The sequence below is a fragment of the Phalaenopsis equestris genome, unplaced genomic scaffold (genome assembly GCF_001263595.1).
Source record: "Phalaenopsis equestris unplaced genomic scaffold, ASM126359v1 Scaffold000388, whole genome shotgun sequence".
Lineage (NCBI taxonomy): Eukaryota > Viridiplantae > Streptophyta > Magnoliopsida > Asparagales > Orchidaceae > Phalaenopsis > Phalaenopsis equestris.
The window spans coordinates 3,776-17,490 of record NW_018164830.1 but is presented as its reverse complement, the minus strand read 5'-3'; the positions used below and the strand labels follow the sequence as shown (position 1 = coordinate 17,490).

General features: G+C 35.2%; 1 protein-coding gene across 1 annotated transcript; it reads right to left on the bottom strand.

Moving 5' to 3' along the window:
* Positions 1 to 253: 253 nt before the first annotated feature.
* On the bottom strand, positions 254 to 13,100 carry LOC110026626 (uncharacterized protein ycf23-like; the record flags this gene model as incomplete). Its single annotated transcript, XM_020727632.1, has 5 exons — positions 12,621 to 13,100; positions 12,493 to 12,558; positions 3,264 to 3,338; positions 433 to 495; positions 254 to 345 (listed from the first exon to the last, which is right to left on the bottom strand). Coding segments are annotated over exons 1-5 (524 nt in total), but the record flags the coding sequence as incomplete, so codon positions are not given.
* Positions 13,101 to 13,715: the final 615 nt, after the last annotated feature.

Genomic DNA, 13,715 nt, shown 5'->3' with positions numbered 1-13,715 from the left:
TCTTCTTTCTTGCTCTATCTCTTTACACCTCTACTATTTCTTTCCTCGATTCAAATGAGGTGCCCATCTCTTAAGAAGAAACTGTTAAGTTATGATTGATTCGAATCAACAAAAATTTAAATTCTTTTAATTTATTTATTTATTTATGTTTTATGGTTAATGCACTTATCATCAAAATTTCTCTCAACTTTATAAACATTTTTACTAATTAAAATAGTCTTTTTTTTTTTGTGTAAACAAAAGCAGCAGGAACATCATTATAGAATCATTTATAAGTTGTACTACCTGGTCAGAAGAGAACTGTTTTCCCATCTCATAGAATGAATCATAATTACCAATTTCAATCTGCAAGCGCATTTCCAGTTATAATTAGTTGTAATATTCAAAAATTTTCAGCAATTGACAGCGTAAATTATAGGTTTTAGCCCTGACCATTCGTGCACCTGCTTCAACTGCAGAGAGAAATGATGTCGGATCTACAGATGATACACAAACCTACAAAATAAATAAAAAATTAAAATCACATTTTAGAAATTTAAATGGATGAGTTACTGAATAAAACAGAATGGGATGGTAATGGAATGAGATTGAGATTACAGTACACTAAAAGTGAAATTTATTATTTACTAATGAAAATATTCGAAATGGTAGCAACACCTACTATGAAGCCTAAGAGCATTGTCATATGTGTTCAAGCCATATAAGATCAAGGTTTTCGACAGATTTTCTTCCTAAAGCTTGTACACGAGCTACCTTGCCATGTCTCACAGAAGGTAGATAGAAACAGATCCTGTTAGCATATTCGTAAATAGTAATAGGAAGTTGTATTGGGAGAGTATAGCATTTAGAAAAATATACATCTAGATTCTTTTTCTTCCAATTGTATTCATCTCACATGTCTATAATTAGGCATCATTATTTAATGAATAAAATCATCTAATTTTCACTATAGCTCAAGGGCAATGTTCTTAGGGTTCTCTCTTTCTGATGGTGGATTTAAGGCAAAATCAAAACTAGTGGGGATGCCCAATTCCACCAACAAAATATATATCATAACAAATAACCGCTCGCTTTGCGCTCACAGCAGCCACCTATTCATCCAATGCTAAATAATGAGTCAAAAGTCAAAACAAGTATGTCCAAATGATCACACTAAAAAATATAGTATTATTAAGAAAGTAACATGTGTCATCTGATCAAGTAGTAAGCTTGATTGCATTGCTACATTATTTACAATTATGGCTTAAGCCCGAATGTTCCTCAATGATCAAACCTATGAGTTGTGAGCCAGTATAAAAGTAGCTAAGAGTTGTTTAAAATTGGCCCCTTCAACAAGCTTTCCACCTAAGCGTACAAAGTTATTTTGGATAATTCAATCTACAGTTGTTCAATGATCATTTGGTTAACCCATAGGCCCGCCCCCCCCCCACAACCATCTACTTTGAGCTAACAACTTTTGTCTTTTCACCAACCCAAACCAATGTTAAAAAGCATAATGAATCCTACTGACTAGTCTTAATCAAAAGTGATCTCTTATGATCAAAAGAGAGAATTATTTTGAAGAGTTTATCATCTATAAAAAACCTCAAACTAGATCATTAAGTTTTCATTAATGAGAGGAATCTTTAGAAAACATTTAATTTAATATCTAATTAATAATTTAAGAATTTAACCCAAGACCATTCAACTTAAACAAAGCTACATGGGGACTTGCAACGAACACAACATAGCAAGAGATGAAGGAACTTATACCAAGATAGGTATAAATCTAGGGCCAGGGGGAGCAGGGCTGGGGTTACCGAAAAACACTCAATTTTAACAAAGCTAGGCATACAAATGCCACAACATAGCACGGGAAGGAACTTGAAGATAGATTTTAACTTTGGTCATGCGTGTGCAATTACTCATAATTCCACTTCTCTTGTAAACGTAATTCCAATATTAATTCCAATTAAAGGATAAGTTCCTTACATTAAATATAGATTTAATGGTTTCAGATTCACCACTAATATTAATCATGATTTGCATGCTAACAAAGAGTTCCAACCACTGAAAGCAAACAAAAGATGATGGCAAATATTTGAGCACATAAATAGTGCAACAAAGAATAATATTATTAAAAATTGGTGTGGTTATTGACTATAATAGTCGTTAAAAAATACTAACTAGATGTTAAAGTGCATTAATTCTAGCTCAAATTCCAAATGATGGCATAACCCCCAGACGCAGATTTCCACATAGAATTTCCACTTAGCAAAGCACATAACCCCCAGTAGCAGATTTCCACATAGAATTTCCACTTAGCAAAACATTAAAGTTTTCAAGGTTCTAGCTCAAATTCCAAATGTAATTTGCATATAGGTGGGCAGATTTCCACATAGAATTTCCACTTAGCAAAGCAATAAAGTTTTCAAGAGAACAATATATAAAAAGTGGGGAAAAGGAACAGAGTAGCAAGAAAATGATGAGCCAGGAGGAGTTCGAAGAAGATAAGAAGCTTGCTACTCAAGAAGTGCTTCTGCTTAGACTTACTGAAAAGACTCCACTTTGGAAGCACAATTATCAGAAGCTATAGTAAGCATTATTTGCCCAAGTTGTGCGGGTACCCAAAAGACTCGAATGAAAGTAGGGGACTGAAATTGAGGATTCTATGAAGAGACGACATCTTGAAAAGAGGTGACCTTGTAGAGATCTAGAAAGAGAATGCATTTGAGATGAAGAAAAATAAGTTAAAGATAGCATTATCCATAAAAAAATGTGGTACATTATGAGAAGTGTACAAGTGTCAGTATTGAGGAACTAGTGAAATAATTTTCTGATTGTTTGAATTCTTATAATTTGCAGGAGCAAATTTATTTCACAATAGGATGCATAAGGATCAAAATAAAATAATAATACAAGTAACCCCACTCCGAAAGAATGGTTATTAAACTATTCTATAGGATACACATATCTATCAGGGATTTCAATCTATAACAACGTCTAAGAAATTATATAAAACTATGACAAGTTCATTGGCTAAAAATATAAAAGTTGGTAAAAATACCAAACATCATAGAACTCCAGGGATTTCAATCTATAACAACGTCTAAGAAATTACATAAAACTATGACAAGTTCTTTGGCTAAAAATTTAAAAGTTGGTAAAAATACCAAACATCATAGAACTCCTCAAATATTGAACAAACACCGAACATAAGAAATTCAGGAACACTCATGCAACACATACAAAGTAAAGTACACGCAAATGAACAGTAGTTTTACCGGGAGAGAAGTGAGACTCATAGCAAGCTTTACCAAATCTGGATCACAAGCTATATCAACATGAGTGGCGCCTCCCTGTAGCAGATTTAAAAACACAATGTAACAAAATTAAAGTTTGGGCACAGAAAGGAGCAACAAAGCCGAAAATTCAGTATCTCAAATCCATTACATTCTTATCATAAAACTTTTACTATAGTTGAAATGGTAAACAAAAAGAAAAATGCAAAGAAAGTGCAAAAGAATTACATCAAACTAGACTATGTGATCCGATTGGTTTCCTTAGGAGGACATTATGGGAATTTGAGCACCCAATACAAAGTAATAGAACATTTTAAATGTACAGAATCCAAGTTGTTAATAAAATAGTTTCAAAACTTGTATTTCATTTAGGATTCAACTTACACAAAATAAACATTTAAAGTGGTTAATAAAAGAATACAAGTAGCAAGCGAATCATGAATTAACTCCACACAAGATGAAACGTAGTAATATACCCAGAGCAGACTGAGTATGAAGAGGGCAACTTAGAAGTTCAATGAGCAGTCCAGAACAAATGAAAAGCCTTAAGATCAAAAGGATCAGTCCATACCTTACCAAAAAAAAGTCTAACCATAATTTGCATAAAAATGAGTTGCCAAAGCAATTGCAGCAAGTGCAATAATTAATGGGGCATTTACATACATACCACACCATTCATATGTATTTACATATCTAATGATTAAACATTTATATTTACATGCATAAAACTCAAATTTTTAACATCGCATCAACCATGATATATAGCTTCTAAAAGTAAAATGCACCTTTTCATGCATAGGTTTATGACACTAAGATGTTACGACTGTAAAAATCAAACTTTGGGTGTTAGATATGTAAATGCATAGGAACTGTGTGTATGTATCTAAATTTCTCTTGATTAATATGGTAAATCTTTCCTCTAAACTTGGCAAACCTCCAAGCTAAGTTTCCTAGAGCAGAATTATGCTGGTACAAATCCCACCTAATTAAACGCTCAAAAAATAAACTTGGAAACCAATTTCTACTTATTGGAGAACGATAAATTGCCAAGATATCTTCAAAAGGTAGGGATTAGGGAGCCTTTAGAGCTCTTCTACTTCAAGTCCTAGGTTTCACTTTGAAAGAAAAATACAAACTTTAGTGACATCATTCTAGGGTGGCTAGAAGGTATTTTAAGAGTGGATTTAAAGGGGAGGTAGTTGTGGAATAGCGAGGGAACAAAGTATGCAAGGTCGAGAACGTTTGGAAGGGGATAGGCGTCGTTCGGCTGCTATCCCTACTGAAAACAACAAGAAGAACCACCAAATATTGAGGAATGGGCAACAAGGAGGTTCACAACATGTTCCTGAATAAGATACAAGCACGCTTCTTGCAAAAGGAAAAGGGTATAATACTCCTTAGAGCAAAAAATAGAGATACAATATCCAAAATACACTAACACAAAAAAGTCCTCTTAGAATAGAAAACAAAACATAAAAATAGTCCCCCAAAACAAAATATCTAAATAGAAATAAAAAAAATAGGAAAGGAATCAGAAAATAAAAAAAATGGTTCGAAACAAGAAATCAGACGGTTTCCTTGTCCAATCACCGCAATTGCGAGTTTTCTGCGACTGTGAATTCCAACGTTTGTGGGAGTGATTCCGCACTCCACGCGGAATCCGGTGACCCGGCGAGAAAGCTTCTCCCCGAGTAGGATGTGAGCTTTGGTAGCTTGGATGAGGTGTGTAATTGGATGTTGCCAGTTCCCAAAATGCAAGTAGCTACTGAAATAATTTATTGTGGAGTTGTTTGCCATTGTTGGCGTGCTAAGAATGCAAAGAAGCATGGCAGGACGTATGGTACCCTAACCATTTTTGCGTCAACTAACCTCACTTCTCTTACCCACACCGCTTCTTTCGCCATCCAGAAGCAATGAGGTACTCCTAGGTCGCATTGGTTGTCCTCCCCCCCCCCCCCCCCCCCCCCACACCTCTACTAGATTAAGGTGAACATGGATGGGGCCATTTGTCCAGCGAGCCTTGCGAATCTTAGGGTAATTTTGCGTGACGAGATGGGAAATTGCATTGTTGCTACAAGCCGAAAGCTTTTACAGTGGGATAGCTCTTAGGTTGAGGAGGAAGCGCCTAGATACATTGGTGCTTTGATTGCACCGTGGATGCTGCAAACCAAGGGTTTTGTGATGGAAGGGGACAATAACAATGTTGTGGATGTTATTCGGCTCACTTTGGAAAGGAAGGCTTGGGATCAAGATGAGGGAGGTGGCCATAAGATAGCATTTCTAACCAACTTCCGCCAGGTTTTTTTTCACATTTTGATAGATCTAACAACAAGGTGGCTCATTTTCATGCTCGACTTGCCTTACAGGATATTTTTTTTGTTAAAAAATTATATGATAGTCATCCCTTGCTTTCTTTTATTACAAGGGATAGGAATTTTTGTGGGGCTAATACTTTGTACCCTCTTTCTTTTGCTTTTTGGTGGCTCATTTAGCCTCGTTTTGTAACTCTTTATTTTTATATTAATGAAAAATGCACACACTTCACGAGTAGGAGGAGCTTCATCTTCCTTCCACGAAGCTTTTGAAATCAAACTACTACAATCATAACAAAGATGTTGTCTAGCTGCGTCCAAGGCAACTCCACTATAAAATCCATGCTCACGTCTATTCCATGTAATTCTAAAAAACATAAGTCATTCCAAAAATTGTCCTGGTAGAATAAGTAGTCATACTTTGTTAGCACAACCAGAATTGGAACAGAATATAGATGATAATTCTCACAAAACATGCCTCAAATCATTAAATATAAAAACTGCTTCTCTCACTGCTCATACTAGGTTGGGCGCATTAGATAAATAAGTTTGACTAGCAAAACCAGCTATGAAATGAATATATGGCATGTTGAACCATTCCCATTGACAACTACCAAAGAGATAAACTCTTGATCATGATATCTGCAACTATTTCAACTTGCTCCTTTTCTAGTATTAAATCATTCGACTCATTATTTTCTAGGACAACCAATGTTAATCCTATTGGAGTCTCTCTCATGAGCTCGGCTTGAATTGCTAGCATACCACCCTCATCAATTGAAAGTTGATACTCCTTTGAGTCCTCATCACATTTAGTGTTTTGTGTATCAATATCAATTTCTTCAATTATTTTATGCTCGAGGAAAGAGATCACCTACCTATTTGGGCAATCAGATGTAATATGTCCAAAGTTGCGGCACTCGAGGAACTTTTTTATTGAGAAGAATTTTGGAGTATTAAAGGTCTCTATTTTTTCCTTGACTCTGAGCTAGCTTTTCCTCGAGTGGACTCGGTTAGGATGCTCCACTAGGTATACTTTTGTTGTCTAATTCTTGAGTTGAACTCTGTCTATAAGGTATGGTTGTCATCTGATTACGTTGTTGTTTATTGACCTTCAAAGCTAGGGTATGTATATTGAGGGTTTGTTTGGGGCAGCTTATTTGGTGCGGTGGCGTTTTGAAAACGCACCTCACCTGTTTGGGTAAACTGCGTTTTGGCAGCTTATGCGTTTTCAAAACGTTAAAAACAGCGTTCTTACACCGCACATATCAAGGTGCGGTGGTAGCTTTCTGGCAGCAGTATAGCTTTTCCAAGAAAATAAAAATTTGTAATAGTCACCACACCTAACTTATCAGCAGATTATTTTTAATCAGCTTATCAGCAGATTATCCAATAAGTTGCAGCTGCCCAAACAGACCCTGAAATATGGACTAATATGATTGCAGCTACACCACATTCTTGAGAGCTGACATCAGTCCTCAAAAATACCTCACATTTTGTGATCCTCTGGTTCCATCAACTCACCTTTAAATATGAGTTAATCAAATTCAACTATACCACCACAAATGAATCTCTCAAGGGCGATTGGTGGACTTTAATGAACATATCATACCAGTAATTAGAGGGAAAAATGAATCTCTCAAGGGCGATTGGTGGAGTTTAATGAACATATCATACCAGTAATTAGAGGGAAATTATTTGTGTTGCAGCTGTTTTTTCATCTTAAATCAAGTGGTGATCTTATTTTTCTCCTCTTGCTGTCGAAGATACTTAGAATTCTCCCACCACAGAGATATGCTCCTCTTTAACTTAATGAAAACTAGATTTACCCTCATAGTCACTAGAACGTCCTTATAGTCAAAAATTTGTTATATTGCTTGGAGCAACTCCATGAATTTGTCTGGATCCATGCGATAGTCAAAATTCGACAAATCAACAATTACTCCAAAATTTTAGCTTTGATATTATATACCAAATTGTCAGGATAATAATTCTTCATCACTAAAAACTATATGTTAAAAGAAATTCACTTCCTCCTCTAAATCTAATGAGCTGCCGTTGTGATTATAGGTAATCTCACCAAATTTTCTCCTCTCATAGACAACAAACTTCTATTGCAATTGGCAGATTTTTCTTTGCATGTTTTCCATAATGAGCTCTTGAACATCCCGTTGAGGGTTTCTCCTTAACGACATGATATATTTTCCTCCCAATTAGGTTTTCGACGGATGTAGAATTACAAATTAAGGTTAGTCGAGGGCTTAAATTTTTGTGGTAGGTGTCAGAGTGAAATTTAGTAGAGGTGAAAAAGTTGAATTTAAAAATTTTAGGTTTAGGGCTAGAAATGGTAGAATGGGTGGTTGGAGTATTGAGTTGGTCAATCACTAAAGTTATGTGAAATTTTAGGTGGGTGTAAAAACAAAAAATTCTTAAAAATTTGGGATTTATCGGTTTCCAAAACCAGGTGATACCATTTTAAGGCGCAATGTATTTTAAGAGTGGATTAGGGTGGAGCTTCTATTTCTACTTTCGAGCACGAGTTCTAAACCGAATCAGAATATCACGTGTGGGTGGTCGCGATACAAACCGCCGCACATCTTTATTAAAATTGTGATTGTGGCTAAAGGCCTGCATCCCACATTTATGATTTAGATTTTCCTAATTTACGTAGAGGCATCCACGGGATCGAAAAATTTGGTAAGAGATTGCAGCATGCCCAAGCTCTCCTTCATGTCGCCCTCTCAGCGAGAAAGATTGCAGCGTGCCTTCAAAAGTCCCGATCTTGCCTCCTAAATCATGCATTCCTCTCAAGATGTCTTCCTTGTTCTTTGATTGCTCCAAAATTAGACCTTTCAACTATTTTTCAGAATAGTGTGTGTTTAAAACAAGAAAGAGAGTAAAGTTTGGGCTTAAATAGAGAGGATGGAGAGGGGCTGAGATTTGGTAATGGGAAATTTTTCGCTGTGTATGTTATTTTCCACGCTGCTACAATTTGTTTTGTTAGTACATATTTTTATCATATAATTCTTCATTGTTATGGAGCGTTTTTTTATGTAAGTGTAGGCGGGTTTTGATTTTAGGACACTGTAATAGCTTCTAAAGATCTTGAAAAAAAGTATCACAATATTTTGTAAATAGGAGCTTATAACAGTAATAACTGCCATGCAGTTTTATTTTTACTGATGGAAAAATCTAATTGCATGGTAGTATAGGTGATTTTTGTTATTGTTGGAACCATTTAGGGGCTAGGGACATCCAATTTACCCTAATTCCATAAAGACATTTCAGACATTTATCTATAGATAGCACTTTCAAAATAAAACTTCTTAAAAAGAACTCCTAGAACACCAGTTTTTAAACAATAGATTTTCCACGGTATCTTTTGAACTAAGATTTCATATAGCCACAACAATCTCAAACACAGTCTTAAAGGGAAGAAAGTTGTGGAATAGTGACGAAACATAAATATAAGAGGTCAATGGCGTTTGGAAGGGGTTCAACATCATTCGACAGTTGTGTATATTGAAATAGTGACAAGAACCATAAAATGATGAGGTACAGACTGCGAGGAGGTTCACCACATGTTCCCGAACAAGATAAAAGCACACCTGAACAAGATAAAAGCACACCACATGCATAATGAAGATGATACAACACTTCTTAGAGCAAAAAAGAGATATACAATCTCCAAAATACACTAACACTGAAAAGTCATCCCAAAATAAAAAACAAAATATATAAATAGTTTCATAATAAAAATTACCTAATTAAAAATAAGTAGGCAAAAAATCAGAAAAGGCAAAAAACTTGACTGAAATCAGACGATTAAGTAGACAAAAAATCAGAAAAGGCAAAAAACTTGACTGAAATTAGGCAAAAAATCAGAAAAGGCAAAAAACTTGACTGAAATCAGACGATTTTCCTGTTTGGTCACTGCAATCGTGGGATTTTCTGTGATTCAATAGGATCTCGTGTTCACGGGACCGATTTTGTGCTCCATGTGGAATATCGCGACCCAACAGGAAAGTTCCCACGTCATCCACAATCCACCAAAGCAAAAACACAAAGTATTGGCACAAAAGACTGATAGCACACCAAAACCAACAATAAAAGAGATCAACCAATCAAGATTTCATGGAGAACATCTTGTAATGAAACACCAGAAACAAAGAAAACTAGAAATAAAAATCCGCAATCTACCCAAGCAAACAAATAAGAACAAACACCCAATCATAATGGCATGACAAGTCGAGCAACCCAAAGATTAAAAACTAAGGTTAATGTGGAAAGCTTTTACAGGAAAAACAAATGTGTAAAACCAAGAGAGAATTTACAGCCTTAAAGAAATAAAAGTGTTGCAAAACAAGATTCATAAAATTGGGAGAAATTACAATAGGGACTTCTACAAAGAAAATTCATTCCCTAGTTCCTCAAAAGAATAAAAAGCTCCAATGATGGTAGGATGTCCAGAAAGAAATGTAGGACAAAACTACACAAAGGGCCCTCTTAAATACCTCAAAGAACCTTTAAATAGGTTGTTCTTATTTCTATGAATAACCCCAAAAAAAACTGTGCAATTGATGTGGAGTTTGATATTTAATGAAGCTATCCACGTAAGTGTTGCTTTACTTTGGAAGCTTTTGTATTTTCCCTCTATCACGCCAGTTCCAGAGCTTAGAGTTAACTAAGACGGGTATAGACAATCGGACGGTGGAACCTAAGTCTTCTATATTCATTTAGAACTTAACAGATAAAAGAGTCACTAATCAAATTAAATTAAATCAATAAAATTAAATTTACCTCGCTAGCTGTCTGCATATTCTATACATATTTTCTCTTCAATTGTTCATCTTTTAATCAATAAATTAACCTGAAAAATTAGTTTAAAAATAACAGTGAACGAAATAAGTCAGTGAATACTCATGTTTCTAAACTATAGTAATTCAAGGGAAAAGAAAGTAATATTCATGTCAGTTAAAGTTTTGAATAAATCAATATAAATATTTGACAATGTTATTCAATAAATATTATCATATCAATATCATTCTATATATGTACAATCGTCACAAGAGCACCGTCTAAAAATTGTGTCAATTAAGACACATCAATATTAATATCTTTTTTCATTTACGTGCATGAGTACTTTAGTGTTCTCTCATTAATACCATAAAGAGGCAATTCTATCATAGTTAATCATGCACATACAAGCAGTCAATATAAACATATCATTTATGTGTTCATCGCATTCAATTCAACATATTATATAACGCATACACCAATGCATGATAGTAAATAACAACAAACATTCATAATAATATGATCGATAAAGAAAAGAATATCTCAATCAGAATAAAATATATTCAAGTGTCATTAACTAAAAAATTGTTGAGAAGAAAAAAATTATTACTATATATTAAAAGTACGAGTACTTACCTCGATGTCAGTTAATTTGTTATTTGATTTGCCTTGAATTTATCTTCACCTCGATTCTTTTTAAATTTAAGTCTATAAAAATGATTAATAAAATTTAATTTTTTATTTAAAATATTTACTTTATATCATTTAAGTTTAAAGTTTTTTTTTATTATATCTTATATAATCCTAAATATATATTATAAGTATAAAATTCTTATCAAATATTTTAATTAAACTTATTAAAACTCACCTTAACCTTTTCGATCGAAGCCTTAATTGTGTGCAGACATTTCTTCTTGCGATCGAATCACTCTCTCCTTCCCTGCATTCAGCTCCCCCCGCATGAGTTTGGACGTCGACGCTTACCTCCTTCGTATGGAAGAAGCGCGTGTGCACCCGGAAGAGCTTCTTCACACAATACCGACGCCGACTCTTCCTCTATTGCTCGACACCGATGTCGATACTTCCTCGTCACCGGCTAGGACGTCTCCCGCATCATTCTCCTATCCTTCGCACGCCACTTGACTCCCAGTTAAGTGATCTCTCCTAGGCCACGTCATTTGATAGGCAAACTCATAGTGTAGGCTTCCGATCTCCTTATTAAAACTCACCTTAACCTTTTTGATTTTCTGAATGTTTCAATTTTCTATTAAAACTCACCTTAACCTTATTAAAACTCGTTTCAATTTTCTGAATGTTTGACTCATCTCCAATTTCTTCAACTATCCAACCCTCTCGATTCATCACCCTTTCGATCGACTCCTCACTTCCACTTCTTCAGTTTTCTCATTTTTTCTCCCCCGATTATAGAAACGGGACATTACACCCTCCATACACAACAACTAGAAAGGATTTTAAAAGAAGAAATTAAACTACAAAGCATCATTACTTTTTCTCTTCCCATCTATTTCTCATCTCTAAGAAACGAGCTTATCATTTCCCTCAGCTGAGATCTTCCTTGAGCTACCAACCACCTCCTTTACGCCTCAATCCTCATTCCCTGAGGCTAACTTGAGCATACCAAATTTATTGAGCTTCCGCTAAATTAAAGCCAATAGAGGAATTAATGTAATGTACGCAGCCTTATCCCTACATTTATAAAGAGTGTGTTTCCATTATTCGGACTTGAGACCTTCAAAATACACCAAGGCACATAAGCGCTGCTCAAAATACACCTATACTCTTCCCTAAACTGTCTCACGAAAAAGCCATTCTACATGAGCCAAAGTAGAAAGCCCGTGATGAGAGATTCACATCATGTCTCGGTCAATTAAGCCCAGAAATGGATTTAAGATGTATCCACAATTATTGTAATTTTCAACATTTCCAACATTGAGCAGTTTCATTTTATTCCTCCAGCACCAAAAACTTGACTCCAAATTCAGTAAAATCCATCTTCTCCTGCATCAAATTGGCATGGTTTCCGACTAATGTAAAGTAATAGCATGAAAATTTTCACTAGTAAATGATGGTCAAGTTCAAACCTTTTCTGCTGCAATGACAACAGACGCCACCTTCTCCTTGTCAAAATTTTGAAGTCCGGAAATGATCTGAAGATAAGAAGACCCAAAATATAAGAGCCGAGAAGCTTAAAAGAGGCCAAAGGAATTACCTTTAAAGCTTTTCTATCAATAAAGCTTCTGAGGACTGCTTCCTTTGCCGCAGACAGAGATGCCCTGGTAGCCGGAGCAATGGATTTTGGTTTCTTCGCCTTGTGGCGGCTGCTCAACGGCGGGAAGATGCGGAGAAGAGGGTTAAGTTTTCGCAGCTGACTTGAAAACTCGCCACTGATACAATGGTTGGGAACTGAAAAAGAACCCAGCACCGCTCCATAAGCCATTCTAACGTATTGCTGCGACCTGCAAGTGCTTCAGAATATGGAAGCCAGAAGAGATAAGGTGCTCCGCATTGGCTATTACTTCGTCGAACCTTTTTTTCTGCGTTTAATTATTCATCAGAATTATAACTGATGCTATCAGTATTTTTATCAAATTATATACAAGTCTCATCCCATTTTTTTTAAATCCACAATCTATTTTGAGTATACCATAAATTTAACCTTTCTTTTGGATGATAACAAATAATTCAATGATTTAAGTTCTCAATTACTCTTAGCAATGGAAAAAAACACTGCTTAGGTGATTCCACTTCTGTTTTTGAATTCATTTTTGTTTGCAGATATAAAATAAATAAAAAAACTGGTGGCCAAAAATAAAAATTAATCAAGTTTACTCATCTATATGACAAGAAAATATTTGCATACTAAGAGATGTGTGTGTCGGGAGTTATTCAGAGGGTATAAAGGGGTTATATTCGTGTTATACTCCCTTTAGCTTCCCTATAGCCTACTTGTAACCTCTCTATAACCTACAAATAAATTCCGTATTATGTAATTCCAGTATAGGAAAGTTACACAGAGATTACAGGAGATTATAAAGCAGATATAACCTGCCCGTACCCTCTGAATAACCCTCCCTGTATAAAGCAGATATAACCCGCCATAACCTGTGAATAACCCCCCATGTAAATTGTATTTGAGCATTAACTGATCCATCATGGGAACTCTTAATAATTTTCAGGTTAAGAAATAATTTAAATTGCTTCAAATAAATTTGAATCCCACAACAGAGATTGAAAGAATAAGAGAATGGGGAGGATATATTACATGTAAAAGATATAATACAGACAGGAGATGCAGACATTTCTT